General features: G+C 41.5%; 1 protein-coding gene across 1 annotated transcript in view; it reads left to right on the forward strand.

Annotated features, from left to right (window-relative positions):
• LOC26514679 (lachesin) overlaps positions 1 to 25,420 on the forward strand; it is a 372,156-nt gene that overhangs the window by 306,080 nt on the left and 40,656 nt on the right. The window contains 2 exon segments of the mRNA XM_044716619.1: positions 17,306 to 17,434; positions 17,437 to 17,559. Of these exon segments, the coding sequence (XP_044572554.1) occupies positions 17,306 to 17,434; positions 17,437 to 17,559 (252 nt within the window).

A 25,420-nucleotide genomic window follows, 5' to 3' on the forward strand; every position in this document is an offset into this window, starting at 1 on the left:
AACAATGCAAAATCTTGAAAAAAAGCAAGAATTACTTACTTAAATCGGGCGGAGCCGATGTTGATATACTATTGCAGTTAGGTAGCAGCTTATATTATTGTGTATGTCGTATATAGTTGGCCGATCCTTACAAGAGCCATGAGATCAAATAAATTTTCTAATAGAAATGTTGGCAAGGGGCTGCAAGATTGCAAGGTTGTGCAATTTCCAATCGTTCAGTTTTGCAGCTATAGGATATAGTCGTCCGATTCATATGCAATTTTTTAGGTAAGATATGTTGGCAAAAAATAATATCTGTGGAACTGTGGAGTCCCACAGTTTACTTTAAAAACTTTAAAAACACCAAAGTTATAGACATCCGTCAATCAGTTATATGGCAGCAACAAGACCTAGTACACCGATCCCAGTCGTTCCGACTCATAAACTGCGTGCAAGCGAAATACGGATGTACGTAAAGCATAAAGTCGATTTCATAAAAACTGAGAGACTACACAGACAGACGAATATGCATCCTGATCAAGAATAGAATACTTTATAGGGATGGAGATGTAAGGAGACATCTCCCTGTCTCTGCACACTTTTACAGTTTGGGCGAAAGAAGCTCTACCAAGTCCCACGCGGTGATTAAAAGTACAATTTGATTAAACGCAAGTTAACATGCGCAGGCAGAATTTAGGAAAGTGCCAAATTGCACACCGGATCCGGTGGCCCGCACGCGTAACGAAAGAGGTGCTGACTACGCATTCCAAGGGCAACTGTCCGCGGACCAGCCCGGACACTTGCGCAACAAGTGATCGTTGCTGGCCGGATACGGAATGCTGACACTGCAACTGGGCAACTGCGCCGCAGCCTAACGAAGGCTTCGAAGTACAGCCCGGGTAGTATTTTAGTTCAGTCTTAAGTATAATGATAAATAAATTAAATATTGTAAAACCCACACAACAATAACTAATATTATTAACTGGCGCCCAAAACGTGATAAAAATCCAATTCGGAAAATTACGAAAAAAAAGGAGTCGAAAATAAAATAAATAAACAAGTGGAAAAAGAAAGCTTGTAAGACATTCCGGACAAAAATATATTTTTTCTTTACATGAAAAGTTGTAGAAATAGTGAAAAATAACATTAAAAAAAAAACGAAAAGTTCTAAAATGAAACTAATTGTATGCAAGATCTTAGATCTTGCATAAAATTCAAAAACTAACGAAGCAGTGAGAAAAGGAGCTGTAGGGACAACCCTCGCCTCCATCCGCGGAAATAATCCAAATAAAGGGAGCTGTAGGGTAACCCTCGCCCCCCTTCGTGGGAATCAACAAGCTGAAGCGAAGGAAAGCCGACGGCAACTTGCAGAATACTTTAAGAAATAAATAGAAGAAAATGTAAGTAGGCTGTTTGTATTGAAGCTTATCGTGGAAGAAAACTAACACAGAAATAAAGTGACTACATGATTTCAAAAAAAAAAAAAAAAGAAAATATTAAAATTTTTTTTTTCCTCTTACAATTTTCTCCCTTTCCTAAAAAGCTTAAAACTTGTCAAACCTATTTTTCAAGAGAAATAAAAAATAAAAAATTAATACAATAAGAAATACATGATTTAAAAAAAATATACACATTTTTTTCTTTTCATGAAATCTGAGTATGAAAAAATAAATTTTTCTCTGAAATTTGTACTATTCATAAAAAAGTGCACTGGAAATTATTTTTCTTAATAAAATCGAGCAAAATATTGCAAAAATAGATAAATACATAAACATTTTTTTTAACAAAATATTACAAAATTATATAAAAGCCCGCAGCAATTTTTATTATTAATTTTGACCCATGTCCACGGGAAACTACGTGTCGTCGGATGAAGAAATGTTAGAAGAGTAAAGGAAATCTCGGGGGTCAAGGGCTCACCAAGAGGACTATTATCCATCAACCAGTAGGGCCGCAACCAACACCCTTGTTCGAAAGAGTGTCCTTGAAACTAAAAACCTCTGAATTTTCCAGTCAAAAAATAGAAATGTCTCAACAGGAGTGTTGGGCCAAGCAGCCCACCAAAAAATGAATTTAAAATAATCAAAATGGCTAGGCTGCAGCTGTTGTTATCAGCATGTATTCATCTCTGTTTTGTCTCCCAGATTCGTATGCGCTTTATTGTTATTTGTAGCGTATGCACTTTGGGAGCTTTGGTGGAGCTTCTGCGCAAGCTCTTTGTTTTTATGCACTTGTTTTTCGGAATTGTTTTGGACGGTTTAAATTGACCCATAAATTGATTTATGATGGGTTTAAATTGACCCATAATAAATTGAATACTAAAATTTAACCTCGTTTTGTTAATTCGGCCGCTATCAAAACGCTGATAGCTCAACATTGGTGACCCCGACGTGATTTCATCCCGGTTGACTATTGTGATCAGCATTAAAAGTCCCAAGAAAACGCCCTTGTTGTCCACAGTCAGTGGAGAAGCGTTTGCGTGAGCGGTTCACCGCGCTTCAAGAAGAGTTGGAGGAGCTTAATTTTAGCGAGATCGGTAGTGATCTGTATTGGAGATTCTCGCAGCTGGCGACTGATGTGGAAGTGGAATTTCAGGTGGAGGTTGTCAAGCGCTCCATGAGAATCGCTGCCCACTCCACACTTCTCGACGGTGCCAGTGTATCGCCAAACGAAAATGGAAAAGCTCCGGTGGCTCATTTCATGCCTGCGCGAGTCAGCCTTGGATACGGTGAGAGCTCTGGAAATTACTGACGCGAACTACGATGTGGCCCTTGACCTATTGCGCAATCGTTTTAGTAATCGGCATTTAATATTTCAGTCTCACATTAATGAGATCCTGCAGCTTCGTGTGGTCGAGCCAGGGTCTATTGCTACTTTGCGGGAGCTATCGGATCGGTTCAATGGGCATATGCGGGCTCTTATGAGTTCTGGATCAGCTTCCGAGATCCAAGGATGCTTGCTTATCCAGATTATCCTGCAGAAATTGGATCCTGCCACAAAGGCCAACGACAGCTTCCGTCTTGGGAGTCCATGGCACGATTCTTGGAGCAAAGGTGCCGGACTCTTGAATGCGTCGACTTTTCTTTGGCGGCGTATCCACCAGCTAACCTAGTGGGCCGAGGTAGATCTTCAAATAACCGATCTTCGTGCATGGTTATTAACGCCCGTCTTGCTCTATGCGCCCTGTTTGGTATTTCGGTGCACGAGCTTCCTTCTTGTTCAAAGTTTAGTGCTTTGCCAATTGAGAGCGGTACGACGAAGTGCGGCGTCTGGCTCGCTGTTTTGTTTGTCTGGAGGATGGCCATCTCGCTCGCGGATGCTCAGCTTCCCGCTGCTTGACGTGCAATCACCGTCATCATATTTTGTTGCACCCTCGCGGGCAGATTTCACCTGCACGAGTCTCCCGTCCCATCGGTTCCGTTTTTGTTGCGAGCACATCCCGCTCAATCAACCCTGTTATGAACCAGGATTGCAATGCTGAGCTAGTGCTCCTGCCAACAGCCAATGTACTCGTTCGTGGACGATCTGGAGCCTTCTTGCCTTGCCGAGTTTTATTGGATTCCGGTTCACAAGTGCACCTCATCTCGTCGCGGCTGGCGAATGAACTTCAGCTTGGCTGCTCCAAATGCTCCACAACGGTGGCCGGTCCGTTAATGTGTGCTTGAAGTCCCGCCTTAGCACGTATTCAGTGGAAATTGAGGCTGTTGTAGCTTCACATATAACGGACTATCAGCCTAGCCAGGACATAGATGCTTCGGGCTGGAAGATTCCTGGCAATATGGATCTAGCTGACCCCAACTTCCACAAAACGCAGCGAGTGGGCCTGTTGATTGGAGCCAGCTTATTCTTTGACCTATTGTCGGCTGGCCAAATCCAATTAGGTCACGGGCTTCCCATTGCTCAGAATACTCGATTTGGCTGGATGGCTGGATGGTTTCTGGACGCGGTGAACTATCACGGGATGTGTCGGCGCTCTATGCTAGGGAAGACAACCCACGGAAAAATCACTGCCATGATGTAACTGCTGCCCCTTCCAACAGTGTTATTGAAGGCCCACCCTTCAATGGGTGGAGGATGTTGGGCCAAGCAGCCACCAAAAAATGAATTTAAAATAATCAAAAATTGCTAGGCTGCATCTGTTGTTATCAGCATGTATTCGTCTCTGTTTTGTCTCCCAGTTTCGCATGCACTTTATTGTTATTTGTAGCGTATGCACTTTGGATCTTTGATGGAGCTTCTGCGCAAGCTCTTAGTATTTATGCACTTGTTTTTCGGCATTATTTTGGATCGCCGCGGAATTAGTTGTGGGGTTAAATTGACCCATAATAAATTGAATACTAAAATTGAACCTCGTCTTGTTAATTTGGCCGCTATCAAAACGCTGATAGCTCAACAAGGAGCTTCTAGCCATCGAGAACGCCATGAAAGGCGCACTCGAAAGGCAACAACGAGAATTTGATAAGAAGGTAGCCGCATTGACGGCAGAAATAAACTCATTAAAAATCAAAACTTCAGATATCAAAACGTATCAGGAGATTAAAATTGTACCAGGAATAGAATGTACCGAACCGCTAGATATAGTAAAATCCGTCCCAAAATTTTAAGGGAAACTGGAGAACTACGTCTCCTGGAGGCAGGCTGCCACAGGAGCATACAGGGTATTCGAGCATTACGAGGGCAGCAGTCGATTCTATCAAGCAGTCGCAATCCTCAAAAACAAAAAACAAAATAAGAGGACCAGCGTCCGCTGCATTGTCTTCATATAATACAGTGTTAAATTTCCACGCCATGCTGGCACGTTTAGATTTCACGTATGCGGACAAAACTCCGACACATGTAATTCAACAAAAATTAACTTTTTTAAGGCAAGGAGATTTACCCTTACTTAAATAAGGAAGCTAACGCTTTTAACAAATAAAATTATTATGACCCTCGACGCCAACGCAGCAGCCGACAGGAACGACGCTCTGCATGCGTTCATATCCGGCCTAAAAAAATCATTAAAGATGACCGTATTTCCCGCGCAACCGCAAGATTTGCCATCGGCATTGGCTTTGGCCCAAGAAGCCGAATCGAGCAACGAAAGAAGTTTTTTTGCGGCTAATTTTGCTCGCCATAGAAAGGAAAAAGTGAGTAAACCAAACAACTAGCGACAAGCGGGCTGGAAAAATTGGCTCGCAGACCAGGAACAAAGTCGAAATTTGGGGGCAATACAAAAAACCCCTTACTTTGCCAGACCTCAAAAAGGAGGCAATCCCGGTTCTTTTAACAAAAACCATACAGTAATACGGGAAAAGCCCAGAAACAACTAAGGGCGGAGCCCATGGATGTGGATACCTCATCCCGTTTTAGACAGCCTTGGGCATGGGTAGCAGGGCAATCGACAAGGACCCAACAGAAAATCAACTTCATGCCCGAGGAGCAGTCCGGCGAAGAAGACTACGATTCCGTTGCGCAAGCATGCGCCACAGAAATAGAGGATGACCTGGACGCGGAGGACTCTATTAATTATTTACTATTCTATACTATTTAGGGTAAAGTCCCTACTCCCGTACATTACACTTACGCTGGCAGGAAAAGAAATAAAGCTTTTAATCGATACAAGAACCTCAAAAAATTATATTGCTCCACTCCCGGGACTGAAAGGCGTCGTGGCTGTGGACACCCCTTTTAACGTAAAGTCAATCCTCGGCTTTTGACGGTATTATCGGTCACGACTTGCTTAAACAAGTGAATGCGAAACTCGATTTTACTGCATGTACTTTCCACACTAATAATGGATTCAAAAAGATCCAGTTCGCTAGGCAGAAAATGTCAACTTTATCAAAATAGATGACGAGTACGTGCCCCCCGCACTAAAAGCTGCCTTTAACAAAATGATAGGGGAAAATTACAAAGCCTTCGCTGATCCAGACGAAGCACTTCCTTTCAATATGAATACTGTTGCTACAATTAAAACAGATGGGGAATCGGTGTACTCAAAGTCGTACCCGCACCCCATGGGTCAACGCAGAGGTTAAAAAACTTCTAGCGGACGGCGTAATAAGGCCATCCAAGTCTCCTTATAATAATCCAACGTGGGTTGTTGACAAAAAAGGAAGGACCAGAACGGGGCCAAGAAGAAGCGACTCGTTATCGACTTTAGAAAACTAAACGAAAAAACCGTAGACGATAGATACCCTATCCCTGCGATTACGACAATATTGACGAACCTGGGCAAGTCAAAGTTTTTTTACAACACTCGACCTTAAATCCGGCTTCCACCAATAGAGCTGGCAGAGAGAGACCGACAGAAGACGGCTTTCTCAATAAACAATGGTAAATTCGAATTCTGTAGATTGCCATTCGGACTAAAGAATGCTCCGAGTATTTTCCAAAGAGCTATCGATGATGCCCTACGAGATGGAATTTCAAAGATATGCTATGTTTATGTAGACGATGTCATAATATACTCAAAGACGAAAGAGGACCATCTTAATGACATAAGATGGGATCTAGGAAAACTTTCTGAAGCAGGTATGAGAGTATCTCAAGAAAAATCAAAGTTCTTCAAAAAGAGCGTTGAATACTTGGGATTCATAGTGACGCAAGGGGGCTTGCGGACATCACCCGAAAAGGGCCATCAAGCAATTTCCCCAACCAAAGACCCTTTTCGAGCTGAGATCTTTTATAGGGTTAGCAAGCTATTATAGATGTTTTATTAAGAATTTTGCAGCAATTGCAAGGCCTCTTACTAACATTCTTAAGGGCGAAACGGTAAGAAAAGCAAATAAAAATCAAGAAAAATAATCATTGAAATGAACAAGGAACAGATGGAAACATTCCGCAGACTAAGAGAAATCCGAGCATCAGAAGATGTTTTACTTTCCTACCCAGACTAGAAGAAACCGCTCGATCTAACAATGGACGCGTCAGGTTTTAGTCTAGGGCGGTTCTATCGCAGGCTGGTCGCCCATTATTATTTGTATGAGTAAAGAATTTACAGATCTTTACCGATCACCAGTCACTCACTTATGCCGTCTCTCATAAAATCCTAACGCTAACCTAAAGCGCTGGAAAGAAATTATTGACGACCACGGTGCAAAGGTGATTTATACACCTGGCAAAGAAAACTTCGTTGCTGACGCGTTGTCTCGTTGTCAAAACGTTAACGCTTTAGAGGAAGAACAGGACTCCGATATGGCTACCATACATAGCGAGGAATCGCTAACGTATACCATAGCCACAACGGACACCCCGGTTAACTGTATCAGGAATCAAATAATAATTGAAGAGAGTAACAGGTCATCCGTAGTCACGTTCATTCTGTTTAAAAGCAAAGTTAGACACATAGTAAAAATAAATGACCGCGGTAACTGAATACCTTGCTAGAGGTGGTTAATGCCGAAGTGGTAAACGCAATATATTGCTCCCTACGAATCCTGGCATTTATTCAACACAAACTCGTGGAGCTATTCCCGAACACTACGTTCAGACGTTCAAAATTCTTTGTACAGGACATAACGGACGGAACCGAACAGAAAGATATCATGGTATCCGAACACAATAGAGCGCATCGAGCAGCCTTGGAAAATGAGAAACAAGTTCTAAGGGACTATTTTTTTCCAAAAATGTTCCGGCTGGCAACAGATGTAGCATCAAACTGCAAAATCTGCTCCATGGCAAAGTACAAACGCCACCCATCCAAACAGGCAGTTGCACAAAAACCTATACCTACTTCTGAGGGGGAAATCCTCCACATTGACATTTTTTCCACAGACGGAACGCTTTTCCTTACGTGTGTGGACAAATTCTCGAAATTCGCCACAGTACAGGTTAAACGATCTACTGCGATAACGAGAAATCCTTAAATTCCGAGACCATAAAATCCATTCTCCTGAACAACTATAACATTACCGTTTCTAACGCCCCACCTCTACACAGCACCTCAAACGGCGAAGTAGAGAGATTTCATAGCACCCATAGCTGAAATAGAACTGAATAGTTTGAAGCTAGAGAACAATCTAATTGACACCACCGAGATAATTGTTCTTGCAACTAATAAATATAATAAATCCATTCACTCGGTGACTAACGAAAAACCCATAGACATTTTACACTCAAAATCCGCAGAATTCGAAGCAGAGATTAGCAAAAAAATTCAACAAGCACAGGAGAAAACCCTCGAACACGTAAACAAAGATAGGACTCATAAAACTTACCAAGTGGGCGATCCTGAAAGCAAACAAACGACTGGGGAATAAGCTTACACCACTGTGCTCAGAAAAGGTTAGTGATGCAGACCTGGGGACCACGGTCCTTATTAAAGGGAGGGTGGTCCACAAGGAGAATCTACGTTAATCGTCCTCACAAGATTTTGACCTACCCCTTTGTTTCTTTCTTTATTATTTCTAGGTTACAGAAATATTTTTTAATTTTCATACTAACGACTATTAAGACGGACGCGACATTAAAACTAAACGATTACACGAACGCCGACTATATCCCGATAGAAGACAATGACATTGTTATCTGGGAGAATTACGGATACCTACAGCATGCAACGAACATGGCGATCTACGAGGACTACGCAGACCAGACAGAATCAATGACGAAGACATTCACAGACGACCACAGAACTCCAGTTATAGCAACGGACCTTAGACATATTCGCAAGTTGGTGACCACCCTTAAGTTCTACCACAGGGCTACTAGAAGTATCAATCTAATTGGTACGGCTCTCAAGGTTATTGCAGGTACGACTGACTTTAATGATTGGAAGCAGGTAAAATTTAATCAGGACCGGTCAATGAGGGCAGACGAAGGTCAGACAGAATTAAATATACAATTTCAAGAACGTCTAAATGAGCTCGCTTACGCAATGAATCAGATTCAGAAATACGAAACAAATAAAGAAACACACTTGTTAGAAATCATTTTAGTAAAGAATAGAATCATCATTACAGACCTAGGAAACATCCTCGTGGGCCTAAGCCTAGCAAAATTAAGCGAGACAAACAGCCTATTAATATTAATATTAGTTTGGTAGAAATATTAGAAGTACCTAGCATAAGTGTTTTTCAAAATTTTGACATTCTGTACTTTCTCATTAAATTTCCTAATCCTAAGCTCGTATGTAAGAGAGTAACAGTCTACCCGGTTCAACTTCATAATAGAATCCTGAAACCTCAATATCGGCGATTGCAAGACAACGGTAGGTGCCGCATTCTGCAAGGAACTAAAGAACGGCACATGTGCCCAACAGATAGTTTCTGGGGCCACCGCGCACTGCTCCACGCTCCCAGGTCATCTAGATCCAATCTCCATTGTGGACCACGGAACCCCTCATCATCAACGACTGCTAACGTAACGGTGACTGGTGACCCAGGCCGGGAACATAAGGTATCCGGAACCTACCTGTTAGCGTACTCTAACAAGGTGGCGCTCAACGGAACCTGGTTAATAAACCAGCTGGGAGCTCACTGAAAAAACCTGCTGTGTCGGATATGACAATAATAAACGTCACTGCTCACTACAACCGGCTCAGCCTCCCTTTTCTCCATGAGCTTAGCCTAAGTAACCTACTCCACATCGGGCCCTTACAGAAAGACTGTCATCGGGATCCCGTCTCACAACATTTGCCTTATTCTCCTGGCTGCCCCCTGTCCACTATCGCAATACTGTGGATTGCCCAAATATCACCTGAAGGCCATCGCCGCAGGAAATCGAGGGCCGACGACGATGTAGAACGATTGGGTCCTCGGGACGGCGACCATTTAAAGGAGGGAGGAATGCGAATGCAGAATTTAGGAAAAGTGCCAAATTGCACACCGGATCCGGTGGCCCGCACGCGTAACGAAAGAGGTGCTGACTACGCATTCCAAGGGCAACTGTCCGCGGACCAGCCCGGACACTTGCGCAACAAGTGATCGTTGCTGGCCGGATACGGAATGCTGAAACTGCAACTGGGTAACTGCGCCGCAGCCCAACGAAGGCTTCGAAGTACAGCCCGGGTAGTATTTTAGTTCAGTCTTAAGTAGAACTGTAAGCCTCTACAAGCTAATGATTGCGTCTCTTGGGGAGGTTTACCCAGGAGCCAGTCTGAAAGCGGTTGACTGGGACAAGATCCCCAGCAAACCGAGGCCCGCGTATGGCTGACAGAGAAGCCGGCGGACCCTGCCACCATTCTGGCCATGCTCAAATGTGCAATCACACACTCCCTACGCGGACTGGAAAGTCGCCAATGTGGAGAAGCAGTGGGACTGAGAAGGCAGGTTGTCCTCACTCTAAATTGGAGACTGCGAAGATCCTGGAGTGTGCTGGTACCGTATCAAATACGGGTTCGCGCACGTTGCGGTGAGGATCTACAAGTCGGATGCGAAGAGTAAGCCTGGAGGCATCGACTTGGAGATGGACGCACAAGAGTTAGACTTGGGGGAACCGACCGAAGAGGTCCGCCCAGAAGGAATGTTAGATGTGGAGGAGGACATTCTGGAAGGGTACACCTCAGAGGAGAGTGACCTGGCGAGGGCTCTTGGTGGCGTCGGTATGGAGGAGGACTCATTGCTGGGCTCCGACACCGAGGCGGAGGTTACTGTGGTGGAGAATCTAAAGGATATCCCTGACATTCCTGCAGATAAACCTCCATCACAGTAGGTGGCTTCCGCCGCCCTCCTGCTCCATCTCGCAGAGAGTGGAGCTGACGCGGCCCTCATCCAAGAACCCTGGATCCACGGAGACAGGATTCTCGGTTTGGGGGCGTCGGACTTCAGGCTGTACACAGCCGATGTAACAGGTAAAAAGCGAGCATGCATACTCGCAAAGAAAAGCCTTAATACATTCTTGCTACCAAATTTCAGCAATGAAGATCACGTAGCCGCATCGATAGAGGGCCCAGGCGGCTATCTAAGAATATGCTCGGCGTATATGGGTCATGACCACTTAGACCTCCACCGCACTCGCTACTCAGGCGGCTTGTGGAAGACAGCGAAAGGAAGGAATTCGACCTAATAATAGGATGCGATGCCAACGCTCATCACAATCAGTGGGGAAGCACTGACACAAACGAGAGGGGTGAGTCAATCTTCGATTTTATCCTCAGCTCTAAGCTTCTAGTGGGTAACAGAGGTTCAGAACCCACTCTTCGTCGTCAAGAACAGAGGGAGGTTCTTGATGTCACATTATTCTCGCACTCCCTGCTGATGCAATCACCAGCTGGAGAGTCCTTGACAAACACTCATTTTCAGACCATCGCTATATTGAGAGAGTAAATTTTGAAAACTTCACCAAGCAAGCAGTTCGAAATCCTAGAAAGGCAAACTGGGAGCTCTATAAAAAGATACTAGATAGATCCTTAGGCGAACCGCCTTCAGAGACCATCGAGACCTATTGAGGGGCTCAATGCCATGGTAGATAAGCTTACTGCGACTAGCGCAAAAGCTTACCACAAGCCTGCCCCAAGAAAAGAATAGGTAGCAACAGATCGAAGAAGCCTCCGTGGTGGACCTCGTCGTTAGCCCCCTACAAAAAAAATGCACGTAGGGCCTTCAACCACGCGCACCGTACCAACACAGACGAGGCGTGGGAAGCCTATAAAGCTGAACTAGGCAATAAAACAAAGAATTGCGCAAGGAAAAGAGGGTTGCCTGGCCAATTTCTGCACCAACATCCAGGAGACATCAGAGGCCGCCCGCCTAAGAAAGATTCTCTCTACTACAGCCCCCATCGCAGGCTACATTAAGAACACGGAGGGGCGCTTGACAACCTCAAGCCTGGAATCCCTGGAGACCCTTATCAACGCACACTTCCCGGGTTGCTCATCGGAAGGAACAACACAGGTGATGCGTAGCCAGGGTCACCAGGGCCCACTCAACTACCTACTTAGTGACAGAAATCTTAAATGGGCAATAGACAGTTTTAAACCCTTCAAATCTCCGGGACCGGACGGTATTCTACCGGCTCAGTTATCCAGAGCCGGTATTAACCTAAGGAAATGGATTAAGAAAATCTTCAGCACAGTCTTCACTACTGTATGATACCAAAGGCGTGGCTGTGCACGAAGGTTGTATTCATACCCAAGGGCGGGGAAACCATCCCACTGCACCCCCAAGGACTTCAGACCTATAAGTCTGCCTTCCTTCCTCCTTAAGACTATGGAAAGACTCTTAAGTCTCCATCTACAACTAAACATTAACCTCATGACATCTCATGCTCTCAGCATGCTTACAAAAGGGGCCGATCAACAGAAACAGCCCTGCACGATATCACTATGATCGCCGAACGAGCGATCAACTTTAAGGAATAAGCACTTGTGGCTTTTTTAGGACATAGAAGGGGCCTTCAACAACATCTTGCCGTGCTCAATAATCGACGCACTGACGGGACTTGGAATAGACAATCGATCAAGTCTAATACGGCAGATCCTGGTTAACAGGAGTGTCGAGGCTACTCTTGGAGGTTCGACTATTCGAAGATACGACAAGAGGGGGCACCCCGCAAGGAGGTGTACTCTCACCACTACTCTGGAACGTGGCGGTTAACAGCCTACTGCGATCCTTAGAGGGTGGCGGCTGTAAGATCATTGCGTACGCGGACGATGTTGCTATTGCCTTCGTAGGGAAATTTCCACAGACGCTATGCGACCTAATGACAGGGAAGCTCGAAGTTCTGTCGGCCTGGGCGCAAAGAAACGGGCTGGGAGTCCATCCGTCCAAGACAGAGCTCGTGCTGTTTACCAGGAAGTACAAAATACCTAACCTAAGACTTCCGAAGCTCCTAGGAGAAACACTAGTTCTTAGTGATAGTGCGAAGTACCTAGGCATCACACTAGACAGTCATACCATACCAGTCATTTCGGTCATACCAGACTGGACCTACATCATTTCATGCCTGAGGGGGGTACGGATTACTGTGTGCCCGTCGACCAACCCACCACTAACTACAAAATCTTAATCCCCTCGAGGAGGAATGGGATGCCCGGATACCGGTACCGGAGGGCTCCATTCATATCTACACAGATGGATCAAAACTTAACGGCCAGGTGGGAGGCGGTTACTTTTGTGAGCATCTGAGCCTAAAGGAGTCCTTTAGGCTCCCCGACCACTGTAGTGTTTTCCAGGCTGAGGTTGTAGCCATTAAGGAAGCACTGGAATCCCCAGCTCTAAGGGGCAATCGGGGTACAATATGTATCTTATCAGATAGTCAGGCAGCGCTCAAGGCACTTGACGGATTCTCATCCAACTCCAGAACAGTCAATGACTTTCGCAGATCTCTCAACGAGATGGCTGAACAGCATGACATCTACCTCATTTGGGTTCCCGGTCACAGGGACCACGAGGGAAACTGTGCTGCAGATGAACTAGCTAGGGCAGGGACTACCAACCCTCTCCTACCGGAGAAAGAACTTGTAGGCATACCCTTGGCTACTTGCAGGCTAAAGTGCAGGGAGTTTTTCGACCTGGCAGCCAATAGGAAATGGAGTAATCTCCAGACCTGTAGAGCATCACGTCTGATCTGGCCGACACGCTCTCAGAAAAGATCGGCGAGACTTATTGCTCTCACCAGACCAGAATGCAGCCTAGCGATTGGGGCAATTACTGGGCACTGGCTGATAGGCGAATACGCGGCCAGGCTTGCAGTCCCCCACAATGATTTCTGCAGGAGCTGCAGGGATGAAGAGGAGGTAGAATCGGTAACGCACCTCTTATGCTACTGCCCGGCACTCGGACGCAGCAGACTCAAACACTTCGGGTCCGAAGAACTCTCGGACCTTAACGATCTCTCAGAGATTTCTCCACGCGGACTGGTTGCCTTCATAAAAAAAGCAGGCTGGGACCATGGGCCGCCACAGGTAGTCTAGGCATATATATGCACCCTGGTAGACAGGAAGGGGGGGGTAGCATCTCGGTGAAACCCTTGCTCCAGCGGCAGCACAAGGAGCCTAGCGGCTCTAGTGGAAGCGAGGGGGTCTTCTATGTCCCCCTTGCATCACCGCCCTAACCTAACCTAACCTTAGTAGAACTCCGCAGCCTTAGCTCGCGTTATATTTTATTCTTTGTCAGTAACACTTATCTTAACGGGCTTCTGTGAAACAAATGATTAATAAATTAAATATTGTAAAACCCACACAACAATAACTAATATTATTAAATCGCATAAACTGTGGGAAGAATTTTGAAGAAGAGTTTCGTGTTACGTCCAAGTGTATATTTCTAAAAAGCTGAATTCATTTTCGGATGGGAATATTATTAAAACAGCTTCAGGTGACACTATATATAGTAAAAGAATTACAAATCTGTATGCGACCGATCTGAATGAATTATGTAACAATCGAAAGATATTGTTTTAGTTAGATAATTTTTGTCCAAACATTTTCCAAAAGTCGTTTAGTTTGGGAGAAATTAGGGTGAAATTAAAAAAATTTTGAATCACTAAATTGGGGCTGGTGGACACATTTTAGTACCTAGATAGAATATTTTATATTCGCATCCTACTCCTAAATATGCATCGATTGGTACCTCAGCCCCCAACAAAAAGTTATTCAAGAAATCGGATTTATACAGCTCTTTCAAATGAAGGCAGTTTGTAAATAAATCGCTATATAAAAGTCTATAAATTTTTATATATTTGTTCTATCTGTTTCTATCGCCTGGATCAAATTCCATCTTCATGAAATTAAAGATTAATACAGCGTTTTATTTTTAATCTCGGTTTTATTATTTGGAGTGGATTAAGAATAGTCGTTGGAAAACCTAAGGACTAAACAGACATCGTAATTATTTCTATTGTAATTTTTGTAATAATTGTAAACCAAAGAAAAACCAAAAATAATACAACTCATATAAAAATTGTAAGACTTAATTTTGAATCTCATTCAAGAAATTCCGGTAATATTTTTACAGCTCTTTCCTAATGAAGGCAGTTTGTCCCTCTGTTTGTCTGATTGCATTATTTGTTTCTTGTCAATACTAAAATAGGGGGAGATGTTTCTGTTGGAATAATCGTTCCAAAATCCAATATCTTTATACCCTTGCAGAGAGTGTTATAGTTTTGCTCAAAAGTGTGCAACGCAGTGAAGGAGACATCTATGACCCTATAAAATATATATATTCTTGTTGAGGATCACCTCTTGAGTCGATATAAGATTTTTTTTGTCTTTTTTTTAACTTTTTGTTCTAAGTTTTTTAACAAGAAAATATAATTAAAAACATAACAAAATCGAATTTTCCCCACGTGTATATTGCACCAACGAAATTTCGGTTTCAGAGGTAAAACACTCAATCACTACGCAATACAAATCGTTTCTCGTTGATCTGATTTGCGAGTCAGACAGTTTCTTTGCCCAGAGCCTACTGCATACCGACCTAGCAGGGCTTATAGTCCCTTTAAAGGCTGTAACGCTACTAAAGCCTTACCTTCTGTTAAGTTTACAGGAAATTTTAGTTGCTAAATATCAACCAAGTTTATACTAGTGAAGCGCTGCAATGACCAAAGCACGTGTGGCCGAGTTTGATCGTCCCATCAGCGATGAAGCGAAAATTCAAAATTATTTTTTGTTTTTCTTTTTTCTTTCTTATCACTGTGGACGGCAATCCACGAGGTGGCGAACCCCTTGCCTTAGCGTGCGCCTGGATACAATATCACAGCGGACGGCAGTCCGCTAGGCGGCAACACGCATGTCCTAGCTTGTAGCTAGCGCGTGAAGAAACTATATATAGCCGAAGAATTAAAAATTTTCTGAGTGCATTCAATCTAAATGAGTGATGTACCAAATTAAAGCATTAAAGATGAGAAATTAAATTAAAGATGGATTATATCCAAACATTTTCCCAAAGTAGTGTGGTTTGGGAGAAATTTTTTACATGTAAAACACTTTTGTTTCCCCAAATTGTAGATAGTGAGGACATTGCAATGCATTGGTGTCACCAGACAATATAACAGAAAATATTTTTATATACACAGATTCTGCTCCAAAATACCCGTCGATGGTACCTCAACCTATCCGACATTTTTTAAGAATTACACAAATAAAAAGTTTGACAAGTTTTTCATTCGAAAAAAGTCCCGTCGGCAGTTAAGTAGCACCTTATATAATTATTATATATACCAGATCGTATATAGTTGTCCGATCCTTTTGAGAATTTCACCAGCAAATAAATTTTCTAATAAAAATATTGAAAACAGCCCCAAGGATCTTTAAAAATAGCAAGGTTGTGCCATTTCCGATCGTTCAGTTATAAAGAAGCTATAGGATATAGTTGGCCGATCCTTATGAAATTCGTCGGATCGGATAAGTTTGCCCAATCCTTCCATCCTTCTAACTTAAAAAAAAAAGTTTTTCCAAAGTTATTCCGCATTTCCGATCAATCATATACAAAAACATGTATTATATCTAAAATAAATACGTAAAATTTTGGGGTAAAAAATTTTGAATTAATTTCCCCTCTGCCCACTGTGATTCTTGCTGCTCCTGTTTTGGGTCAAATCCGGCCATGGTTCACAATTTAAATAAACTAAAAGCTAAAAAAGATTGACACGTGGCTGCACATAATTAATAGCTCCACTTATAGAACTAATAGTTTTATATATACTTACTCATAAAGAACTTATAGAACATCTTGAGTTAACGAATTTTGCCAGATATAAGCGATATAGCAAAAGTTTTGTCATCTCAAGGGCTAACTCCACATGCAATGCAACTCCACATACAAATGAGCCAGTTTTAAAAAAAAAATAGTTTCTTAAAAAAAATTCTAACTTAAAAAACACCAAAGTTATGCCAAAATAATCTGATTTGCCAAATTTCATAAGGATCGGCGCCGAGTATCCAATAGCTGCCATACAACTGAACGATCGGAAATGGCACAACCTTAACTGCAAGGGTATATCAATTTCGGCTCAGCCCGAAGTTAGATTTCCTTTCTTGTTTTTTTTTGTTTCCGTAAGCTTAAGAATTTAGAAAAAATTTTATAATAAAAGTTTCTCATTTTAGTAACAGACAATCTCATTTTGTTTTTCAAAATTGTAGTTCAATAAATCAAACAGACAACCCGAAAAGGAACAACAAACCGGAATAGACAACCAAGCTTCTCCCAACTTTTTCCCAAGCTTTTGGCCAATGTTTTGATAAAAATTTTCTATTTAAAACAATATCTTTAGATTGGGGCTTTTTTTTGGATCGGGCACACAACATTTTTATTTCTTCGGCTATATATAGTTAGTTCTTGCGCACACAAAGCGATTTGGCAATTTGAATGTTCAATTTTTGTTTTATCCTTTCAATAATTGATTTCCTTCTTAACTGCCTTAAAGTCACACTTTGTACTACGGAATTTGTATTTTTTTTCAGAATTACGATTACAGCCAAAGACGACCACTATAGATCCTCATGTGTACACAACGGCAAAGCCACGTCGTAAACAGCAACCCAGTTACAACAAGGGATTGAACGAAGTGGTACGTGCTAAAGAAACTCATTTCTCAATCAAATGCACCAAGAGAATGCCCTGTTCGTCGGTGGAATTGGTGTGTCTCAGCGTGCCAAAAGTGGAATTTCTGATGGTACTGTGGAAAGTGGAAATGTCATGATAAAAGAAGCAGAAGGTAAGTTATAATATAAAAACAGAAAGGACAGCTTTACCCGAGCTTCCCGACTATATTATACTCGGTACTTATGTTTTCCACCCAAACTTTAATATTTATATCCCTCCTCATATGGTCCACTCCTATAAAAATGGAGCGATTTGGCTGAATATTATGTTGTACTTATAAATTAGGCATTCGAATAATTTGGCACTAAACTTGATCTGCGTATCATAGGAGTCTATAAGGTAAATCGGATAGCCGTATCTCCAAGCCCAATATGGGAATCAAAACTTCAATATTTTTAATTTGTTTTGGCAGATATAAATTAGCTTTAAAAATAGTTTTGGCATTAAAACTTTGAAACAAACTTGATTAACGTGGTTGTTATATAATCTTATAGATCTATCTCTGAGGTCCACGTGTTTATACAGGCAGACGGACAATCGGGCATGGTTAGATCGAATCGGATATTTATGCTGATCAAGAATGTATCCACTTTATGGGTCGGAGATGATTCCTTGTCTCTGTTTCATACATTCACAAGAATACAATATACCCTTGTACTCTACGAGTACCGGTTATAAAAATCGCCCATTGATTGAACACTCATTTGGACTTAGTTCATCATTCGAATCGTTCTCTTCCTAGTGAGCAGGAGTGTTTTTGTACAAAACATTTTATTTTTTTATTTCAGACTCAAGCATTAAACCAATTTATTTATTTTAAAAGCCATCCCAATACCATTAATATAGTTCGGCTTCATTTCTAAATTTCTGAGAAATCGTCTGAAATCGTCAAATAAGGAGCGAAATTGAGGCACACCAAATACCAAATGTGCATACCAAATTTTTTTAATCACGCGAGAATCAAACAATTCTGTGATTAACTTTGATCAATTTTAAACGTTGTTATAATAATAGAAAGTTATTTAAAATTGTTAAATTACATGGGTAAGACGGCGGAGTTAAGTTTTCTTACCAGTACAGTTTAACGCTAGAATAGCAGTCAAAGACATTGACAATAAGTTTAAGGTGTCGCGTCAGACTGTGCACTACTGTTTACCTCAAAGACCAGATTTAAATATAATTGAAAACGTCTGGTCTCTTATGAAACGCAAAAGAACAGTATCGTTGATTAGAACCAGAGAGAAGTCAATTCCTGAGGTCACTTCTCTTTGGGAAGGGATATCTTCAGAGATCATTCAAAATTAAATAAAGTTATTGAAACCAACGAAAATTATATATTTTCCTAATTTATTTCTTTTCCTTTTCTTTTTTTACGCCAAAATACTTTACTTAATTTACTTTACTTACCTGATTTTTTTTTGTTTTTCTTGCAAGTGCCGAATTTTGTATATGCAATTTTGTACACCTATATAGCATTTTTCGTCGCCAAAATTTGTATCAGATATTTTGGGTTTCGCATGCAGGTTCGTCACCGGTATTTTACCTCGTCAAGAGGATTTTTGGATGATATCAGTTGATTTTTTTATATATATGTATAGATCTTCAATTATTTCAAAAACAACACATCATATATATAATAGAATATTAAAGTAATCTCTGGACAGGCGAGTCACACAGTTAGCAATATTTTTAAATGAAAGGATAAACACCAAAACACCAAAAACTTATTTTTTTCCTACATAGATTTTGACATGAAAGAAAGTGGAATAATCAAAAACCTTTCCAAAGATGTAAAGAATGTTTCGATAGCTTAACAATTTTAATTTACTAAGCTTTTTGAATTAGGTTTAAAAATTATAATTAAAAATTTGCTCAAAATTCTATCAAAAAATCCAAAACTGTTTCGTAGATGTGGCAAATCAAATTATTTAAACAAATAAACAGATAAGAGGTTGATCCCTTTGAGAGTTTCACTATATAGAAAGCTTACTTTGAGCGGAGCCGAAGTTGATATACCCTTGCAGTTAAGCAGCAGCCTATATTATTACTATATATATCGGATCGTATATAGTTGTCCGATCCTTATGAGGATTTCACCATCAAATAAATTTTCTAATCAAATTTTGGAAACAGGCCCAAGCATCTTTAAACATATATATGGCAGGTATAGGATATAAACGGCCGATCCTTATGAAAGATCGAATTAGATTGTCCAAAACGGAATCCGTAGAAAGAGTCAAATAAAGTAAAAAGTAAATGAATTTTCAAGTTTATTGCACACATACATGCAGAATTCAAAAAAATATTACGTAACAGCAAGCTTAACAGGTGGCTGCACAAATTTGGTAGCTGCACTTATTGGACTATATGACGACCTGCATGCCTTGGCGTTCGTGAGGACGCCGAAGAAATAAAAATATACTGTATGCATCCAACATTTTCCAAAAGTCGTTTGGTTTGGGAGAAATTAGGGTCAAAGAAAAAAAATGTTGAATCACTAAATTGGGGCTGGTGGAGACATTTATATATTCCCATTCTACTCCTAAATACGCATCGAATATGTGGTACCTCAAGTTGGAGATGTTTATTACTATCATATGAGCAACTATTGTTCTAAAATTTTTTGAAATACCTTAAGCTTACGTCAAAAAATTAAAAAAAACTTTGTTAATTAAAAAATTCATAACTGCATAATTTAGGAAGATATAAAAACATTTCTTTCAGAAGGTATTCAAGAAATTTTTACAGCTTTTCCCAAATGAAGGCAGTTTGTGCCTCTATTTGTCTGGTTGTCTGATTGCACTATTTTTTTCCTCGGCAATCCTGAAAAAAGTTGGAGATGTTTATTACTATCATATGAGCAACTATTGTTCTAAAATTTTTTGAAATACCTTAAGCTTACGTCAAAAAATTAAAAAAAACTTTGTTAATTAAAAAATTCATAACTGCATAATTTAGGAAGATATAAAAACGTGCTTTACACCTCAAAAAAGCATGTCCAAGAAAAAAAACCAAAAAAGCGGAATAGGACACCCTGGTGGTCTACAAAGCTGGCGCCCCTCCAGACGGCAAGCAGAGCCCTGTTCAATAGGGCAAAAGTCGAAAACGAGGAGACACTTTGGACCGAATACATGGTCTCTTTGGCCTTTGGCCTCTTATATAAAAGCTCTCTTCATGAAACTCCTTCTGCTCTGATATCGAAAATACAGCCCAAGCTGCAAAGCTTAGAAAAATTCTATCCCAATTAGCTACAACTCTTCGTTATCTCAAAAAAAAATGACGGCACTTACACCAAAAAAATGAAGAATCTCTAGTCACACTGCTAGAAACCCTCTTTCCCTTTGCCCAATACAAATGGCCCTCCCACTAACTTTAGACCAGAAAACTCAATACTGGGCAAAAAACAGTTTCAAGCCCTATAAATCGGCAGGGCCCGACGTAAAAGTACCTTCACAAATCCAATAAGCAGAAATAGGGCAATAGGGAACTAAATGCCATACTTCGCATACCAAACCCAAGACTATGTGGAATAGAGCAAGCGAAGGAAGCGAATCAGGCTAAGGGAAACCCAACAATGGAGCACCTTCAACACGGGCCACTGCACCATTTTAAATTGGAGCGGGATATAATGGATTTTTTCCATTGTTGGGGGAAGTGGCCAAGCTTTGTAATAGAGTTAAATAGAATTTTTATATAATTGATAGCGCACGCAGGGAGCTCCATAATCATTTTCGGCGCAATGAGGTCATACCCTGGTGACTTATTTGGCTTGAGGTGCTCTTTGATGACCTTAGTGATTTCAGTTGTTTGAAATTCTATAGCTGGAATTGGATCTGGAATTGGTAGCTCTGGAAGAATGAAAGGAGATGCTGCTTGATTTTTAGTAAAAAACTTTACAAAGGAGACGAGTGAAAACGCTTGCTTTTTCTTCATCACTGCGCGCCCAAGATCCATCTAATTTTCGAAGGGGCATATCTGCATAATTTAGGATGGGCTTTCCATAGAGGACACCTGGTATTTTTTGGGGAAAAGTTTTCTATGTATGATTTTTGAGCAAGTTCTTCTCTGCTCCGTAGGACCTTTGTGAGCCTTCGTGGCGCTGTTTGTAGCCTTTCCTTTGAAGAAGGGGATCTGTGTGCCTGCCATTCACGGCGGAGCTGCCGCTTTTCCCGGACTAGATTTTCTATATAGGAATTTGTGGCGGAGTATGGAGGTTTTTCTGTGGTCGCAGGAGTCGAGAGCTTTGCTGCTGAGGTCATCATATCTTCCAGGTGGTTGACTGCATCTTGAATGTCTTTGCTACAGTTAATTGACGGTCTTATGTTTATGTAAGAGCTTATGTACTTTTTGTACCTAAGCCAGTTTGTCCTTTTTGATGTGAGATAAATTTGATTATTTTGTAATTCGGCATGTTGAAATAGATGAAGAAGGACAACTGAATGGTTATGTGTGATAGAAAGTCTAGTTTATTTCCTGGCTGTATCAAAGCGTTGTATAGTTGTCTACCCTTTGGGTTGGTTAGGCGAGAGCCCCAGTGAGGGTGCTTGGCATTGTAGTCGCCGCCTGCTATAAAGCAATCGCCTAGTGTATCAAAGAATTGCATAAACTCCATATCAGATATGCAGAAACGTGGTGGGCAGTATATTGCAGCTAGGTTTAGATGACCTCCCATGGTCTGAATTCGTATTGAAGTTGACTGCAAGGAATTTGTAGCAACTCGTTGGAGGGAATGGTGTTTTATGCGCTGCTTTAGGATCCTAGTTCCTCCATGAGCCTTCCCGTCTGGATGATTTGTTGCATGAAATATATAGCCCGTCAGATAGAAGTTGGTTTGGTTCGTTAGATGAGTTTCGGAGAGGAGCATAATATCGATATGATTATCATCAAGAAATGTCTTAAGTTCATTTTTGTGCTTTTAAATGCCGTTAGCATTCCATGGACAGATTCTCAAATAAGCCATCTAATTGGATTTTTGTTTGACTAAAAGCTCCATTAGTCGATTTTGGTTTCGCATGAGCTCCTGCATATTATTTCGCATTGTGACCATTAGACTTATAAGTGTGGACAACATTCCTTCGATACCCTTTATGTCGGGGGATGCAGATTCTTCCTATCTATCTATGGATATCCTATAGTTTCAGATTCCAGTGGTGCTGATAGTCCTGGCCATCATAGAGCGCTAGAGAAAGAAACTCCAGGTGTAATCAAAGATGCCGTGGTGGTTTGGTGGTTAGTGTAAGTAGCAAACGGACGTTGTTGTAGGGCTTTTTTTGTATTCATTCGATATTTTAGCTCTTTATAAAATGGGAATCCCCTGTAATTGGCAGTATGATTTCCACCGCAGTTGCCACATTTCTTAGAGTTATGGTCGGTTTTATTTATGGTACAGAAGGCAGTGTAATGGAGGCCGCCACAAAACACACAGACTGCACGCAAGGTGCGACTTTGAATGTCCATATTCTTGGCAGTTTGAACACTGTAGAGGTTGGTTGCGCTTATGAGGTTCCTCTACCGTGATTCTTCTACCGTGCAGAAGATACTGTAGTTTGTATATGGGATGAATCAAATTTTTAGGAGTTGTTTTCGTTTCAGGTTGCAGCTCAATTTTGAACATAGGCTGAGGGACTTTTTGCCTGTTGATGATATTAATGGCTCCCTTAACTTTAATACCTGCGCTTGAAAGGGCTTCGATGATTTCTTTTATTGGTACCGACGATTCAATACCCTTTATGACCACTTGATGGCCCTTGCTGCTCTTCAATTGGTAGGTGTAATATTTTCTCTGGTTGTTGTATAGGTATTTCGTGGCTAAGCGATGATTTTCCTCCGTGTAGACTTGGAGCTTGGTCTCCCGTATATTGCCCTTGGTCAGTGGCATTGTATGAAAATTGTTATTTACAATTAGCTTAGCGAGACAGTTTACCATATCGCTGCAGTTTTGATCACGTATGTAAATGGGTGGGGGCTTTTGCTTGGCTTTGGGAACTTCCGTATTCTCTTCATTATTACTGTCCAGCATTTTTTTTCGGCTGAGGACTGAGCTTTCGTTTTACTTGGATATTTCGGTCAATGCCCGTTTGGATTGTTAATCGGGGGGGCTGAGAGACAGCTACCGATGCTGTTGTGGTTGATGTACACGATGTGGTAATCGATGTAGTTGATAGACCAGAGGGCGATAGTGCTGGGGAGGTGCACTGCACCTGGAGTGCGCTCCAGGTTACTTCACTGCTTGTGCCTGGGAGAGCGGGAGAGCATGATCTTGCACGCTCTTCGTTTGCGACGAATGAGAAATAGGCATTGGAAGAACGTCTACGTTCTGTTTCTGGGACAGAGAGCTTACTTTCGTTCATGTTGTTGTTGCTTATATTTCTTTCTCTGCTCTTATTTCTTTAAATGAATGTGCACAAGCTGTTGGTTTAGTTTGTCGTGATAGCATTTCAATTTTTGAATTTAATAAATTTTGATTTTGTGTTAGTTATTGGACACTATAAGCTCGAGACTTATGTGAGTCCAAAAGCGTCCTTTCGCGATTTCTAGAGCACACCACTTCTATTGCTTTTTCATTGAGTATTTGCATAGCTGCTGGCGGAGCAGCACAGAAACACGTCCACTCTCTCTAGGACACGGAGGATAAGTATCTCGACTAAAATAATATTTTTTTCATATTATAGCACAAAACAGCTGTTAAGCAATCCAAGAAGTGTGCTAAGGTTCTCTACACTGATGGCTCCAAATTAAGCAGTAGAAAAGGAGGAGGAATATACTAAGAACAATGTACAGCCTCTTTTAGACTACCTAATCACTGCAGCGTATTTCTGGCCGAGGTGATAGCCATAAGGGAAGCACTTAAATATGTATCATATATACAACTCTACAGAAAGAGGAAACAATATATACAGTGACAGCCAAACGGCTATAAAAAACAAAAACCGTAGATCATCTCTCCACGATATGGCCAGCCAATATGACATGAGCCTCATATGGGTCCCAGGTAACAGGGACATCACATGCTCCACACAGCTCCAGGGTGAACTAGAGGGTACCGGTGTACCAATAGTCTCATACAAACTGAGATTTCAACACCTAGGGTATAGGTTCCTCAGCAACATCTAGATGATGTCAGAAACAGATCCAAATATTATAGAAAAATGTACCAAGGCCAAGGAAGCTCTTCTAAAATAAGAGAGTGGTTAGAAGATGGGTCTGAGAGTAATCTGGCGTTTATTACATTATATGGAATGTTTCTGATCCCACCAAAGTCAATTAAATCAGACGGATCTATGTGATCTGCAGACCAGTAGGCCAAGGAAGCTCTTCTAAAATAAGAGAGTGGTTAGAAGATGGGTCTGAGAGTAATCTGGCGTTTATTACATTATATGGAATGTTTCTGATCCCACCAAAGTCAATTAAATCAGACGGATCTATGTGATCTGCAGACCAGTAGGGTGGGCTTTCCGTGGGGACGTAATCCAGATTGTTGCAGTTTATCGAGCTCTCTCGTATCCCAGAGCTTCTAAAAAAAAATATAATATTAGTAGCTTTCGTCCCGAATATTCTGGTTTGACGCTAGTCGCGTTGGTCAAGCCTGTGTTCCTAAGTGTGAAGCAGAACCGTCCCTTCCTTCTGTACGGCTGCATAAAAGCTCTTCGAGATCGTCAATGTGTCCTTTATGCCTGCGCCTTAGCGACAGGATTCTGTGGTCCTGCATAGGTACCGGCAGCATACATGGTCTAATACTTAGTCTATGTGGCGTGTTTTATTGTATGTCCCGCCCCAGATTTCTGGGTTCGTTGGGACAGCTCTGATCTAAATCGCATCCAAAAATAAAGGCTCTTATTTCGTCACAAGGTTGGTAAGTTCTGGAACTCTCTTAAAACATCCGTGTTTGGTGTCCCATTTTTATTTATGGAGTTTTACACAATTATTCACGAAACTTGACCATAAGTGGTTGAGTTTTCGCCGATTTTCTGCCT

The sequence above is a fragment of the Drosophila ananassae genome, chromosome 3R (assembly GCF_017639315.1).
Source record: "Drosophila ananassae strain 14024-0371.13 chromosome 3R, ASM1763931v2, whole genome shotgun sequence".
Classification (NCBI taxonomy): Eukaryota; Metazoa; Arthropoda; class Insecta; order Diptera; family Drosophilidae; genus Drosophila; species Drosophila ananassae.